Source organism: Helianthus annuus, chromosome 9 (genome assembly GCF_002127325.2).
Source record: "Helianthus annuus cultivar XRQ/B chromosome 9, HanXRQr2.0-SUNRISE, whole genome shotgun sequence".
In the NCBI taxonomy this organism is placed as follows: domain Eukaryota; kingdom Viridiplantae; phylum Streptophyta; class Magnoliopsida; order Asterales; family Asteraceae; genus Helianthus; species Helianthus annuus.
The window spans coordinates 160,493,254-160,510,075 of NC_035441.2; the positions used below are offsets into that span (position 1 = coordinate 160,493,254).

The 16,822-nt window shown below is 34.9% G+C and overlaps 2 protein-coding genes across 2 annotated transcripts; both read right to left on the minus strand.

Moving 5' to 3' along the window:
* Window positions 1-11,333: 11,333 nt before the first annotated feature.
* Window positions 11,334-12,257, minus strand: LOC110930761 (zinc finger AN1 domain-containing stress-associated protein 12). The gene is made up of 2 exons (XM_022174132.2): window positions 12,039-12,257; window positions 11,334-11,934 (listed from the first exon to the last, which is right to left on the minus strand). Exons 1-2 carry the CDS (start codon window positions 12,222-12,224, stop codon window positions 11,455-11,457), a joined length of 666 nt encoding a protein of 221 aa, XP_022029824.1. The 5' UTR covers window positions 12,225-12,257; the 3' UTR covers window positions 11,334-11,454.
* A 1,626-nt stretch (window positions 12,258-13,883) lies between these two features.
* On the minus strand, window positions 13,884-16,087 carry LOC110930760 (senescence-associated carboxylesterase 101). The gene is made up of 3 exons (XM_022174131.2): window positions 15,947-16,087; window positions 15,536-15,854; window positions 13,884-15,446 (listed from the first exon to the last, which is right to left on the minus strand). The coding sequence occupies exons 1-3, from the start codon at window positions 15,958-15,960 to the stop codon at window positions 14,136-14,138; spliced, it is 1,644 nt and encodes a 547-aa protein (XP_022029823.1). The 5' UTR covers window positions 15,961-16,087; the 3' UTR covers window positions 13,884-14,135.
* Between the last annotated feature and the right edge of the window lie 735 nt (window positions 16,088-16,822).

Genomic DNA, 16,822 nt, shown 5'->3' on the forward strand with positions numbered 1-16,822 from the left:
CTTGTTTTTAAAATGCTAAAAAAAAAAATTTTAAGATGGTCCATAAAAGCATTAGTAGAGATCTTAGGTTTCTAAACTCTATGTTAAGATTTTTTTTATTGGTGTTTGTGCGATTGTTATTTGTTATGAGAAAATTCTTATGGTTTGTCTGCTCAATGTCTCTTGTTGAGAACAGTTGTAATGTCTATCTGTCATATGAGTTGTGGTAGTTTTTCAAATGTTTTGTGGTTTATGGTAAAGGGGTTAGTTTTGTTCTTTATACTGATCATGTTATTCTGTTGGTGATGTATGTTAGTCTGTTGTTGCTAGTTGCAATAGTGTTTGAAAGTTGATCGACTTAGTGATTCACTACATGCATGTTCTTGAGTCTCGAGTCCTTTGCTAGGTTATATTTTGAGTAGAGTTCCTTAAAAATGTTTTTGTTTATTTGGTCATTTTTTCACTCGTTTGAAAGATGATATATGTACTAATTGACTATATGGCTCTAAAAGTGTTGATGTTTTGGTATGTTTGATCGAGATTTTTTTGTTCAAAGAGACAAGTTGATTGAAAAATATAAGTTTCTCTTGTTGTTTTGTATTCTGTTTTTTGTGGTAACAATAACTTGGATTTGTATTGTTCGGTGTGTTTTTAAAAATCTCCAAATTTGGTTAAACCGGAAAACATTCTTTGAGTTTATGAGATCCGACACACTATGTTCTAATATTGTTCTTGATACTCGTGTGAGTAGTTGGAGGACTTTTTTGTTGTTTGGTTAGTCGATGTTTGTTTTGTCTACTATTGTGTTTGATCGTTTTACCATGCGTTGTTTTTAGTCAAAATTGTTTTTTATTGGACGTTTGTTTCTGACTAATGTGTTTTCTCTTGTGTAAGAGATAGTTTTCCTTGGCTTAGAATCATGGATCATGTGATTTTGTCTTGACTGTATGTCTTGTTGCCTCTTATTGTGTGGTTTGAGTGTTTCTAACCATCTGTGTTGTCAAGAGTGTTCTTGGATATGTTGTTCAGCCTTGTTGCTGTTTATGTTGTTGTTTGTCTCAAATACTGCTAAGTTGCTGTTTGTTTGCAGTCTTTATGTCTGCCTGTCTTTCATCTTGTTTGTATGGTTAGATGAGATGTATGGTTCGTGTTTAACCAATAGTATTGTCAATTTTATTTGTATACTTGACTGTCTTGTATGTTATCTCGTGTGAGATGTGTTGTTTCTGATTGCAAATTGTGTATTTTGTGTTTAATCAGAATTTGTGTGGTTGCATCTTATTGTCTTGCGTATGTCTCTTTATTCTTAGCCTTGTGTGTGGACATTAAATCATGTGATTTTGTGTTTTTTGTTTAGGCTGGAATTGTTGTCTGATATAGAAGTATAGAAGTGTATACTTCTCATATATCAGTGTTGTATGAATCTTGTGATTCGTTGTTTGTTGTGGAGGTTTAAAGTTTTTTGCTTGGTTCAAATGAGTCTTTATGTTCTTTACAAACTTTCAAATTGTTGTCTGATATGTTCTTGTAAAGTTGTAAAAGTTTTTGATCATGTCATATAAGTCTTTATTCAAGTTCTTCACATGTATTGTCTTTCAGACTTGGTTCTGAATTCTTAAAGTCGTGTGACCTAATATGTTATCAGATGTGTGTCTGATTTTTGCAATCATGTGATTCGATGTTGTTAGACCTGTAAAGCTCTAGTTTTTTCTTAGAGTCTCATTGTCATTCTCTCTATATGTTTATCTTGTTGATCTCAGTGTTGAGATCTTGTTGTTTCAGAGGTCTTGTGATCTCGATGCTGGTATTATTGTATCGTGTTGTTGATCATTCAACAAGTTGTATCGATCAGTTGAATCTGTTCATTGTGTGTTACAGATATCAAAGGCATGATGTGCTTTGTGCTTTGTGTTTTTTTTATCATGAAAGGTTTGTTTGGTTTGGTTCTGGAATTAGGTGATTCTTTGTTGGTTTATAAAATAGTTTCTGGTTTTGTTTACTTGAGTTGCTTTTTTGGGCATATGTGGTTGTGATATTATCTAAGAATCATGTGGTTCTTGTTGTTTTGTTAGTTCTCGTATTTCTGCTCATTCTGATTAATTTTGTCTTTTTATTTTGATCAAAATATGAGTGCTCTCCGGTGTGGTTTTTTATGTGTTAATAGAGAGTTGTATTCATATGTTCATGTTTAGGACTGTGATTGTAGTGTCTTTAAACAAAGTCTTAAACGGTTGTGTTGGTTCAACATAACTTTGTATTGTTGTCAAAGAGTTGTAATTTTTTTGTCTAATTGATATAGGGTGAAATATTGCTTAAACCATGGTGACTTGTGTGTAATTCTGCGTGCTTTTTCTAGCTTGATTATAGTAGGGAATTGTAATTCCATTCTCTTTTGTCCATGTCTGTGTTTCTTGAGATTTCAATCTTGTTATCTACTTGCTCTCAGGTTTGTAATAAAGGCAAATAAAATTGATAGTTGGTTTCCTAGAGGAACATAAATCTTGTTGGCTGGTATCAGTCACCTAGTGTTTCTCATGGAAATTACTATATATCTTTGTTCTCTTCAATCTAGGAGATAAACATGCTACTTCGAGTTGTGTTAAAAAAAAAAAAAAGGTACATCAATTTTTGAGGAAATGTTGTTTTTCATTTGTTCAGCCCCAAGATTGAGGGGGGATGTTGAGAATGCTAGACTATATCATTATATCAATCTTGGGTTGACAAAACTGTTATAAGCTGTTAACATTTGAGGGGCTAGAGTAAAAACTATCTGGATGTAAATGGGTATGGTTATGGTTAACATATACAGTATATGAATGATGGGGGAATGTTGAGAATAATAGTTTAATTCATATACTATGTAGTTGTTATTGGGTTGATTTCATAGCTGACCTATTCTGTTTGTCTTTGGGCCTATTGCGTTTCTGGGCTTATGTTGTCTGGGCTGATTGTTATAATCAGTTCATACTGGTTGTTTGTTATAAGTTATATCAATCTAATGTTGTTGTATACAGCTGTAAGTCTGAGGGCTTGGATGAAACTTTTGAGGGTTTAAAGTGCAACTTTTGTTAAGGCGGTGCAATTGTTGATATCATCAGGGTGCTGGATGTAATTTCAAAATAATTGAGTATTAAAGACTCCATAAGGGTTTCGAGACTCTTCTTCCTTTAAGAGAGGGCTTCATTTCAATTCCATTTAAGTTCTGATCTGTTGAAGATCAGTTATGGATCTTGTTCAGCTGATGATCCGAGTGTGGCTTCGACACCGTAGAAGGGTTGAAGGTTTTGATTGATTTATTCTCTTTTGTATTGTTGAAGATCTTGTGGATCTTCATAGTTTGGTCTTTTTGTATCCTTTTGTTAACCAGTCTAGTATGATCTGGTTATTGTTGATCCTGTGTTGGATCTTGTTATTTGACGTTTCTTTCTATGATCAACAGATATTTTATCTGTTGATCCTGTATTTTGTATATGTTGTTTTTTAGATCTTACATAAGTAAGATCTAGGGTTTGGGGGGCGTTTTTCGGTTTGGGTTAAACAATAAAATTTTCTGTCACTGTTTTGTCGCTACGGCTGTGTTGATTGTTCTATTTTCGTTCTTGTTTCGGTTCATACCATAGTTCTTTACAAAATCATTTTCTTTTTGACACATCAAGTATGAGTGTTTAAGTACTAAACAAGTCGTGTGTTAATAAACTCCCGAAACATGTTGTGAAGTTTTTAAAACTTCAAGCAATTGTGTTAACATTACAATACAATTCCAACCAAGGTTTTCAAATAGTTGTAAAGCTTCTTTTTGTTGAATCGCGCTATCAAGTATTTTCAAACTCCATTGTGTCAACATGTTAAAATTCGGGTTAAAACATGTTTTTTTTTTTAATTTCTACACCATCTTTTATAATCTAGATGTCTTGTTTTACTAATCATAAAACATCATGCAACATATTTTAATTTTTTTTTCATTTCTTTAATTTCTTCAATATTTAGTCCGTTTTGCATAATCACGTTAACGATGTGTGCAGCACATCGACTATGATAAAATGCCCTGTTACAAACCAGATTAAATTTAATTTTTAACATTTGAATCGAGGTTGAATTATTTGATGCATTCTCAAAAAAGAAATAGAAAATATTTTATTTTGTAATGTATAACTTTTGATAACTTTGTCTAAAATACAGAATATATTTTCCCGTGGACGTGGATAATCAAATAAATTGAACGTGATTGTACGTTTCATCATTCTCCACAAATTGGGATCGACCCAATGTGCGATGACACAAATATAAGAATCTGGTAAACCAAATGGAGCCAACCACACGTACCACAATTTTTGCGCTGCACCTTTTCTTTATCATTTGACATTTCCTATAAGTTGAAAGGTGCAAATAGTTTTGGATCCTTTGTCGTTTGTAAGATCCTCTTCACAGTTGTTTCACTCGAGGAAGAACCAACACCAACCGAATCTTGAGCACTCGTGTGAGCAATTTAAAACATATACAATTTTTACGTTTTTTGATTTCTACGTGGTATTTTAGTTTGGAATGTTGTGGGACTAAACCAATACACAAAACAAGTATTAACATGTTACGGTTTCAGTTAATAACCGGTCATGGTTATTAAACCGGTTATTATGTGCACCTCTAATATTGAACGTGCAGATGCAAACTTTCTACTAAATGAAGAACATGGATGATAATGACTAGAAACTGACAAACCCATTATAGAATTGATGGAAAGAGAGAAACGTGGGCTGCATGAACATCGAAGTCATGGGCCTGTATAACTATAATATAAAGTTTGATTTAAAAAAATAGGCCCATGTTCCAGATTTCACCCAATGACAGGCCTACTCCATATATATTGACAATGATCTGCATGCCCACTAGGTAAAAAATGTACGAGTTCCAATCAAACCGTAATTGCTTGAATTTTGTTATCTAATGGAAAGGTTTCCTAATCGAAAAACATCAACTGCTTATATCCCCAAGTTTCTGATTTGGAAGTTGCATGTTATTGTCAAGCTAATCACCTAGATCATACAGAACATGAATCAATTTGTTGCACATTTAATTTATTTGTTTGCTGTTTGTTTCTTAATAATCATATTAATAACGGTTTAGTTTCAGTTTTTGACCACTAGACTGTTGAAACCTAATGGATATCTTTTTTTAATGGTGTATATACTTTTAGGTTGAATTATTTAGCGGATTATCATGAATATTCAATCGAATAATTTCAGGTGAACGGGTAATATTACATAGGTTTAACAGCAAAAGTTAACCCATAATAATAATAATAATAATAATAATAATAATAATAATAATAATAATAATAATAATAATAATAATAATAATAATAATAATAAATTACTCGGATAGTCTTGTGTTTGTTCTTTTTAAGACCATGGGTAAAAGATGCTATTACATGGGTTTAAAAGGAAAAGGTTAATATTGATTTGGACTAAAGCGCAAGAGAATAGATAACTTGAGGTTAAGGCCACGTGAACAACACACCTTTCTTAAAACAAATTTCCAAACACTTTTGCATTTCACTTTCAAGATACAACAAACAATATAGCAATTGTAAGACTTAAATGAACTCGGTAATCTCAAAACAATAACAGGTTTTCTAATGTTTAAGGCTCAATATAATTGGACACTCTTTAGGCTCTTTTGGACACCTTTGGTATCCTAGACGTGTTTAAGGCTATACAAGGCGTCTAGACACTGAATTCAAGAGGCTTTAAGTGGAATGTCAGGCACAAAGTTTGAGGGGTCTAGACGCCCCTTCTAGGCCTAGACAAGACGTCTAGAAGTTGGGTGTTTTTTTAGTTGAAAAAATAGGTGTTTTGGTGGGGTAATTTGATGGTTTTTGGAAGATGATGTTTTTTTGAGTGAAAAATGTGTGTTTTGTATGAAAAGTTTTATTTTTTGTATAAAAATATTTTACCGTTTTTAAGATCGGCCCTTTAAATATATTCAATCGTTTAAACATTACCCTACCATTAAAATATTATATTGTTTAAATGTTATATTGATTTTCAACATTTTAATAACCGAATTCAAATATTATATCGTTTAAATATTATTTAACATTTTGAAAATTCTATTGTTTCCGTATTATATTCTCAACATTTATTACGAAATATCAATTTAAGACAAACAATCATTAAGTAACCAACCGAATAACTGAAAACAAACTTAAATATGACATATATAAGATAATTTTGTACATCCATAACAAAAATATAAACTACAACTGAATACTAAATACCAAAATATGTACATGCAGTTGGTCTATGCCTCCGGGTCTGAGTCCGAATCTGGATCTGGCTGCTGCGGCTGCTGCTGCTGATGATGTGGTGCTCGAGGTGGTGGGAGCGGTATGGTAGGTAACCCCTCTCTCTCGTCTATCCTGCGTCTCCCGAATCAACCAACCCACCAAATCCATAAGCCTGTCAACGTCGGCTCATAAATGCGGATCTGCTGCAGCTCCCGGGGCATGACCTGGAATAACGTGCCGTGGAAACTGGGGCGCCTCGGGAGGTGGTGGTGGTTGTGGCATCGCTGGTCCGTCTAAATCCACCGGAGGGTCCTGCACGACCGCTTCAGCATCTAGCGGAGGATAGACTAGATCGAACTGCTTCGGTAGGTCCTGCGGAACCCATATAAGACCTCCAAGGGTTTTAAACCGCTCGCCGAGGACGTCGAACCTCTTAATCAGCTTCATCCCCCACAACGTCTGAAAACCCATCCGCGTCGGCGCTATGGGCGGCAGTAACTGTGGGCCCGCCTCTGGTAAATGGCCCAATGAACGGGCAATGACGGCCATGTACACGCCGGCATACCAAAATCCGCGCTCTTGTCGGTGATGGGCGGAGGCGAAGTACTAGGCTTGACCGTGTGCAAGTGCGCACGGCCTCCTGTACAACAAACAATAAAAGAAAAAGACGTCGGTGCTCGTACACCACTCACGGTTGTGGTCGCGAGCTGTAATAGAAGTAGAGAGCATCCTATGTAGATACCTGCAGATAGTGTTAGCGAAATACGGAAATTAATAAATAATAATAATGATCACAATAATTACTGTAATAAGCGTACGTACCTGTACAATGGGTTATCAACATGTGAAATCCTCCCCTTCGCCTTGTCGTGCTCCCAAGTACCTGCCCTCGCAACCACCTGCCAAAACCCTAAAAGAGTGGATCTTCAAAACATTTGGAAATTCACACTAGGTTCTATTGTGATAGATATTTGATAACTGAATAATAGAACCTAGTTTGAATTTCCAAATGTTTTGAAGATCACATATACTGATATGTGCATAAACGTGTTCTTGGCTACTCTTGCATTTCATGGCGGAGTGTTTGAACAACCAAGGGTGTATTCCGAGGTTAGGAGTTGAGGGCACTCTCTTGAAGAAGAAAGTAGTGTCCCATATCAATGGGTGAAGGAAGGAATGTATGTCTGACCCTTAATTGACGGCCTCGTGATGCCAATCTTGTATTTTGTGAAAAAGGAATAGAGAATGAGCGAATTTTCTCTCTATCAAAATGCCAAGTGAATTTTATTTTGTCTTTCTAAAGTCATTTAAGTTTGATGTGCGGTTCCAATCTTATACAATTATCAGGTTACCATAATGGTATAATGAAATGACAAATCATTCAAATGTTCTTGTTTTTGTTTCTACAAGAACAAGAGTGTGTGAATGTGAAGTTTACATAAATTGAGTTTATTGACATTAAAGCAACAAGAATAACATAAACAAGAACACAAAAACAAAATCCATAGGAAATACAAGTCAAGATTCAAGCTCTAAAAGATAAAAACAAACAAATGTGAAGCTTTATTTTCCGTTGTTCTAAGTGAAATCAAGGTTTCCAGCCGTTAAGATCTAAATTGTTAAAATCTTCTCAGTTGTTCTAAGTGAAATCAAGGTTTCCAGCCATAAAATATCTAAACTGCGAAAATCTTATGTTGAAGGTTTTGATCATTGATAAAGGGTTTTGGTGAAAGTGATGTTGATAGAGGGTGAGAATCGATGTAAATTTGATTTGTAAGCATTCAGAAATAAATAAAAAATTATAACATGCAACATCTTTAGATTAACCTGAAAACCTAATAGTTATACAATATTGGAACAATAAATCAAACTTGAGTAAGTTTAGATTAAAAAAAGATTGAGTGATTTTGTTGGTACGTAGGAAAAACTTGGTTATTATTATGTGAAGTTTTCCCTTTTATATGGGTAAAGCAGGTACCACTCATCAAAGATCCCTAATATAGTTGTTTTTAATTGCAATTAAAAGAGTTTTAACATGCAGTACACTAATTTAAACATAAAAAGTTGAGTAGTTGTTAAACCAATTGAAAGCAGAAAGTAAAATGGTCAAACAACCAAGTGAGGACAACCCAGGTGTGCCAACACGACATGGAAGAGTAAACTAAGTGTCGGAGGCTGGAAGGGGTTAACTCACTTTGTGACTAGCAAACTGTTTGGGGTTCACCACTGATGAACTGATGTAAAACAAAAACGAAATCGAAACAAAACTTATGAAAATAATCCCTTTTGTGCGAAAGGGTACACCCTGTCGCACGAAAAGGATCCCCTTTCGGGCGACTGGTGACTGTTACGACGAAAAATGTGTGTTAGATCCATCCAAAATAGATCATCTCTTGGTGGAAATTACCCCTAATGCAAACCCTTAACTATCAAATAAGTTGAGGGCCTGGTGGGTTTCAGATTCCATCAAGATCGTACAGAGAATTAGAACGAAAAGTATGAACAAATTGTAAAATTGTTAAAGTTTGTAAATCTTGATTTGAATCTCATATGGTGATGCTGAAACCATCTTTGAGATGTGTTTAATCAAGAGGGTTTGTAAGAGAATTGAAGAATTAAGATTCAAATACACGAAACGTTTAAGAAATAAGATTAGAATGCAAGAAATATGTTAAAGAAATGAAAGAGATGAAGGAAAAACATACAAAAATGCTTCTGATCGTAGAGAGAGAGTTTAGAGCGTTTAAGAGTGTTTGTGAAACTGAGCATGAGAAATGAGTGGGGTAGTGTGCCTATATATAGGCTTTAGGGCGAGTTGAGACGAGAGGAGAGTATGGGCGACAAGCCCATTCACGCGAGAGGGGCATTCGCGCTAGAGGGGTCTTTCCCCTTCCCCTCGAGGCTCAAGTCCGATTATGTTATGTCTTTTAACCGGTTTTTCGTGTACCGAACATAAATGGGTGCTGTGCATGTATAATAGTGATTTAAAATGTCGATTGTGAGTATCAATATGCAAACAAGTCTATCATAAATAATCATGAATATGAATAAAATTCTTGCATTTCATTATGATCAATTGTCTCCGATTACAAAATGAAACGAGATAGAATGCGACCTGAGTACAAGTGTCTAAAAATAGAATGTACAACAATACTTGCTAAATAGGGAAAGTACAAATGTGCGAAGCGTTATAACGCGTTTGAGGAATACGATTTAAACACGAGCAAAATAATAGCGCTGGATAACGATGATTACCTCGGAAACACGGGTTGTCACAATGTTATTGTGCGGAGCCAAATTAGGGTACACATTAATTACCTATATATTCAACTATACAACTAGTGCTAATACCCGCGAACATTGAGGTTTTGTCAAAATGATACGTTTTTTAGGGTTTGACAATAAAAAATTTACGTTTATGATAATCATAAAGAAATTCCACGAATTAAATTGTTATGGAAATCTGAAGTTCATAAAGTAAATACAACGAACCAACTAACTATATATATAAATTAAACGAAAAGATAAGTAAACGAAGCAAATACGTTTTTGTAGTTTGAAATATAAATAGAAACTATAAACGGACCCACAGGGCAACCAATAGTTGTACAAACTATGAAAGGAGTGATGAAGATCGTTCATGGTGAATGTCAGGTAAATACTAAAGATAAAGATAAAGGTTAAAGTTTTAAAGTACGTATGACACGTGTGTGTTGATGTATTGAAATGTATTGCTGATGTTTTACAACGTCTGTACAAACGAGAACTCACTGTACGTAGCTGACTTTATGGTGGAAGGGACGTCAATGGGTAAGACGTCGAGGGTAGATACCCGCAACGACTATATTGCCGCCATCCCTTCTAGTTGGCTGGCCGGGTAGGTTGCAAGGGTAGTGGAAGCTGCTTGTTTAAGGTCAATGTGACTGGTTTTTTTTTTTTTTTTTTTTTCAATATTTGGGGGCCTTAAAAACATAAAAAAAAAAAATAGAAACTATTCAAAGCTATATAAATACATACCATTCCACCATAATCATTGATCAATCAAAATTTCCACCATTCTTATACCTATATACCTCTTAATTTTATCACTTAGCGAATATCATGGCAAATTTCTCAAGAGTATTACAATGCCTATCAATCTATATATAATAACAAGAAGAGTAAACTGTCATTTTGGTCCCTGAGGTTTGGTTACTTTTGCCACTTTAGTCTAAAACTCAAACCTTTTGCATCTGGGTCCCTGTGGTTTCAGTTTTATTGCCATTTTGGTCCAAAAATGAAATCAAGTCATACTTGTCTTATAAAATCCTGTAATTTTGTCATTTTCCTCAGGGGCAAATCAGGTCATATTTGTCTTATAAAATATGGTATTTATTTATAAAAAAAAAATGATCATTTTGCCCCTGCGGAAAATAACAAAATAACATGATTTTATAAGACAAATATGACCTGATTTATTTTTGGACCAAAATGGCAATAAAACTGAAACCACATGGACCCAGATGCAAAAAGTTTGAGTTTTGGACTACAGTGGTAAATTGACCAAACCATAGAGACCAAAATGATACTCTAACAAGAATAGGGTCAAATTCAAATTCAGTTAAAAAAAATTGCCACTCTGAATAACCTGGTTCGATGAACATCTCTAATTAAAAGTGTAATTGTCTGAACATAGTTGTTCAAGTTGGAATCGGAAAGACACTCTCATTGGAAACTCGATTGTCCAAGATGGCTGCCTGATGAATTTCCAAACAACGTATACGAGGGGACAAAGTGGGAGGTGGAAAAATCGGCTCTAACAGGGAACAACTTTTTCACTCACTAATAGGTGAATATTTGCCTGTTATCACAGGAATCAAACACACTCATGCACGCACACACACGCACACGACATCTAGATATATAGAAGAGAACGGAGAATGAAGGAACTCTTTTCATTGCCGTAAACACAAAAACATGTTTACAACTCGCAAGGATCCGTATAACTTGACCGGGCGTACACAACCCAATCGAAACCTAACCCATTTAACTTGTTACATAATTCTCTTCCACAAGCATTTTGTACGTTATATGTTAAAATAATTATATTATAATATAATCATATATCAATCATTATTCATTCATTCAAATAAATTAGAAAAGAATGACAACAATGTTGAGAAAGCAAGCGTGATATAACAATCAAAACAATCTCAATAAGCTTTAACAGACGTAGAAGCCTTAGAAGCCAACACAGAACCATTATTCTTTTTTGTACAATCCTGACCGTTTCTTGAGGCCAAAGCAACCAAAAAAGGCCTCACACCACCACCGGCTCGGGCAACCGCAGCCATAGCCGGCATACGGTTACCATTACAGGCATGATCCGACTGAAACCGGTGCTTCAAACAGAACTTAATATGGCAAGACTTGCAGGAACTCGTATTCGAAAACGTAAGAATCTCCTTACACCGCCTAGCACCACACGTAGGTTTCTTCTTCTTCTTCGGATCACAATCGTTAGATTTCTGATGCTGTTTGAGAAGCAAATTCATCTCAGCTTCTCCTCCTTTGCTGTTACGTGGAATCTCTATTGACATGGAGCATGTCTCGCATACTAAAACTTTTCTGCTGTTGTGATCTGAGTTTGTACAGTCGTGAGATTTGTACGATCGGTGTTCTACGCAGAAAACCTGTAAATTGTAATAGAGATTTGACAAACCGGTGAACATAATGTTAGGATCGGGTTGCAAAAACAGACAAATAAAATAAATAAACTGTGGATTTATGAATTTACCTTGTGACAACCGTCGCATTTGAAAGGGAGGAAATCGAGTTGTTTACAATCGGAAAGCTGGCAGTGTTTGCCTAAATCTGGAAAAGCCTCTGTTCCTCCTCCCATGGTGATTGATTGATTAAGATGAATTGGGGAACAAGTTAAGATTTGAAGAAAGTGAAATTGATTATTATTTTGAGTATTCATAGATGATGATGAATTGGGGATTATATAGCTTTGGTTTGTCTTGGGGCGTAAGCCAGTACGTCGGCTTCTAGTTTCTTCTTTTTGTGTAGGCTGGATGAAGAGTCCGGTCCCACACGCTAACACGCGGTTGACTCGAGTCTTGGACCTTTAAATTGGGCTGGGATGGGCTTTACTAGTCGTTTTCGTACTTGGGTTGGATGCCAATAGCCCAAACAGTTTTTGTCCCACATTCTACTAATTTCATCACTTGGGCCGTAATTCATAATTTTGTTTTTTCTTTTTTCGTTTTGATGTTTATGAGCCGTAAATAAAACAAACAACAATTTTTTGTAGACATTTAGACAACAAAATAACTAAGACATGAAATACCAAATTTTGTGATAGACGTGTGTTACCAAACTGTATTGTAAGTTTTGTTTTTTGTAAATTCAAACAATTGTTTTATGAATTTAAAAAAAAACATGTTACCTTTTATAGTCGATGGAAGATGAATCAAAGATTTGGAATTATTTCTGTGTTTATACTCTACTTGACCGTGTTCATTCTAAATCTTATTCAGGTCAAGTGCAAAGTCATTACAATTCTGAGTTTAAGTTGGAACCAAAATTAAAACTTACTGAGACCTTAGAGGAAGGATTCCGGACTTGGGCCGGGCAAGAGTGTAATTGCCCTTTCTCGTGTGGTATGATATTGGCTATGTTTACCCCTAAAAAAATAAAAAAAAAATAAAAATAAAAAAGTGAACAACTTTTGGGCCAAAGTCGAGTATTTGTGGGATTTATTTTTTTATACATGAATTGTCATGAAGTACCAATATCTCCTTTTATACAGAGGTGCACAAAACAGGTTTTTTTTTTAGAATTGGAACAAGGTAGGATCTGGGTCCAGGTTTGGTCAACAACTGGTTCCGGCTGCATTCGGGTTTTTGACCGGGTTTTGGCTAGTTTGGATCCAGGCTAGTTTCGGTTCGGTTCCTTTTTCCAAACCCGGGTCTGGAACTAGTTTGTACCCATGGGACGGGTGGGGTAGGAACCGTATCCAGGTCGGATCTAGAACCGTGTTTCTTGTGCACATCTACTTTTTTGTAATGAACAACAAGAAAACTTTGCCCAATTGTAAAGGCAAGGAATTCAAAATAGTACACTTTCACAGTGGCGGATTCAGGAACTTTTTGCACAGGTTCTTTTTAATAAATTTTCACTAATTCTTAGTAAATTTTTCCAAATCATACAAATTTTGCACAAGTTCTTTTTAATAAATTTTTACTAATTCTTAGTAAATTTTTCCAAATCATACAAAGCTTCCACTAATTTTTTATTACTAATTCTTAGTAATTTTTTATATTTTCTCTAAACCGAGGGGATTCCCAGGAACCTCAAAACACCCCTAGATCCGCCCCTGAACTTTCATAGTTTCATTTCTGTGACGTGTTAAAAGCATAATCCTCCCCGTTTTCTTTTCTTTTTCTTTTTATTATTATTTCATTTTCCGTTAAGTATTTATTTATCATGGCCAACTGTATGTGCATTTTCAGTTTTCACATAATATGAGACCAATCGATATTATTTTTTTTATTTATAAGTAAATAATTAAAATTAATCATATTCATATGATAAGAATAATCTTATACTATTAACAATACCTTTTAAGATGAGATCATGTTTTCAGATTGGGTGACTGGAATTTGTGAACATAAAGAAGCAAAGTTCGAGGAAAATAAGGATTGTAATATGAGGAAAGAAACACATTCTTCCACATATCCAACCCAACAACATTACAGATTATGCAATAAAACCAAACAAGAAAAATACACATTTACATACAAACATACAACCTAGTAGTACTAAAACATTAACCCCAGAATAATAATTAAGCTTCAGGCCAGGCATCGTCATGATGAACAATTGGGCATTACTTATATGAATCGTAGCTTGCGTTGTTCATGTATCGAGCAAACTCAGAAGCATACGCAGTTCCTTTGTATGCCTTGTACTCGTTCCACCACGTCATTAAACTACTCCCCTTCAAGAAAATATCTGGTGACACTGTGTAGTTTTCGATCTCATGCATCACATAGACCTCAAATTCCTCCAATTCCTTATCAGCGTTGATCGACCCTCCATTCACCATGTTTCTTAACAAAATCAATGCCTCCTCAACATGTGCCCAGAAACAAGAATCCTCGGTAAGACTAGCAGCCTTGTTCCTTGTCACTTCACTTGAATTTGAGTCCTTGTCTTCATCTAACCACTTCTCTAACAACTTATAGTGGTTTGATCTATTCTCTATGTACTTTATGTTGCCCTTTTTGTAGTATTCAGCTATGTCTAGCGGCTCGACGATCTTTCTGTAGTTGTTCCCACCCAATAGCCAACGCTTACGCAACTTGGCGCCTTCTTTTTGTGGCATCCGATCCTTTTCCACAACTATATCCTTCCAATACTGGTTAAGACGGCCTTGATGCTTCAAAATTTCTTGTTGGCCCACAATTTCCTCTCTGGTTTTCGGATTCTTGTAACCATCATAGTAACCACAGCCTTTTCGTTTCTGTCCCGTCATATACCATTCCATATATGTGAGACTTATCTTCATTTCGTTTAGCTTTTTAGTAGGTTCATAAGGATTCTTCTTTCTTTTATTCAACTTTGCTTGATTCTCCATTTTCCCAATATCATCATTCGTTATATCGCTCAACACATCGACTTCCTTCAATTGCAATTTGATTTCCGCCCTCAACGAATTCAAGTTGAATTCATCCAATTCAGAACTCCCACGGTACAACACCTTCCTTCTGATCGAACTCAAAACGTTCGTGTAATCATAAACTTGTGAGCTATCTTCATTCGAAAACTTCATGGCATCTAGAACCGGCAGAATGGAATGTTGATCTTCAAAAGCCGTGTGACCACCTGATTCTGTGCAAAACAGGAAAGTTCCAAAGGGCTTGTATAGAGTATTTGATGAGAAAAAAGTAGCAACAGGATCCTTCCTTGCGACCACATTTAGAAAACTGAATTTCCATTGTGGGCGTTCATCGATGGCACTTTTGAAAGCTTTATCACCAATAAGAGGGGAACCGAAAGTTATGCAAATCGGCCTTTTGGTTTTCTTGGAACCATTTGATTCTTCCACATCTATGGCATGGTGCAGCCGCAGAGCGGAAAGAATCGCAAGGTATCCCCCAAGACCCGATCCAGTGATGATCAACGAGCTATTTATATACTGAAATAAAAAATATACACCAATAGTTAAGGACTTGTGTTTGATCACTTGATCTTGAATTAATCCAGATCTGCTATAACAAAATATACCTTATGTTCGAGCTCTTTGAGGTCGTCACCGAGCTGCTGAAACAGCTCAACAGCGGCTTTGTTAATGGAGAACGAAGAGTTGACTTTAGTGGGAATGAAGTCAACGACTTGGAGGTTTTCAGATGAAACTAAATCAAACTCTCCTGTAAGAAAACGAGTTGTGTAATCTGGGGGGCATGAGCTGAAAGCCAAAACAGTGTTTCCAGAACGAGTGGTGTGAAGTTCATAAGCCAAAGTAGTCTCTGAAATTGCTTGATAGGCATCTGGAATGACATCAATGCTGCCAAGAAACTTGCCTAGCTCGATTTCATTGTTAAACCTGCAAGTAGTTTTGTGTGGATCAAAAAACAAAATTAACAAACTTGAAACCCATTTTTATGACTCTAGAATGTTACTGAAATTAAAACGTACATGATTTTGCTCATCTTTGTTGTTGATTTGTTGGGTGTTTTGATGTTGATGTTGGAGATGATGGAATGGGAGGGAACTTTTATAGATTCGTTTTGGAAAGTGCGTAGAAATTTGTTAACATTTGCATCTAATTTTCGTGGTGATTGGTGATGCATTTCTATTTTTCTTTTTTTTTTTTTTTATAAAAGTCTTTGTCCACTGTAAAGTCGTGTTTTTAACTTTTTATTCGATTTAGACTATTAATTAAATATATTGATGGATATTGGTTTTCTAACGTTTTATTCGATTTAGACTATTAATTAAACTAGAATATAACCCCGTGTATTACACGAGTTTAATAAATGAATTTTATATACTACATAATAAAACAATATATCTTTAAAAGCCTCCTTTATTGCACGGGTTAAATAAATATAATTTTATATATTAAATAATAAAAAAATATATCTATAAGAATCATATTATACGGGTTGAATAAATGTAATTTTATATATACCAAATAATAAAAAAGTTATATCTTTCAAACCACGTGTAGTACACAGGTTGAATAAATGTAATATTGTTTACCAAATAATAAAAAAGTTATACCTTTAAAAACCCTCATGTATTACACGTCTTGAATAAATATGAATTTATATACCAAATAATAAGAAAATTATATTTAAAAAAACTAATGGATATACTCGGTACGCGATACATATGGTGATTGCGGAGATGATTATTGAAAAGAAGATATAGTGGTCAAACATGTTATTCAATAAGTAAATAAACAGCCATTTGAGTGATAAAATATAATTATATTTAAAAAAATCCGTAATAAATCTAATTTTATACATAAAGTAATATTAATATTAGAGTTAATTACATAGTTAGTCC

Bases quoted from the DNA above. Each gene is read 5' to 3' on its own strand.
- LOC110930761 (XM_022174132.2), bottom strand. From the start codon at position 12,224: ATGAATACTCAAAATAATAATCAATTTCACTTTCTTCAAATCTTAACT. The intron at 11,935-12,038 runs GTAAATTCATAA...TACAATTTACAG, and splicing joins AATGCGACGGTTGTCACAAG to GTTTTCTGCGTAGAACACCG.
- LOC110930760 (XM_022174131.2), bottom strand. The intron at 15,447-15,535 runs GTATATTTTGTT...TTTTTATTTCAG, and splicing joins TCAAAGAGCTCGAACATAAG to TATATAAATAGCTCGTTGAT.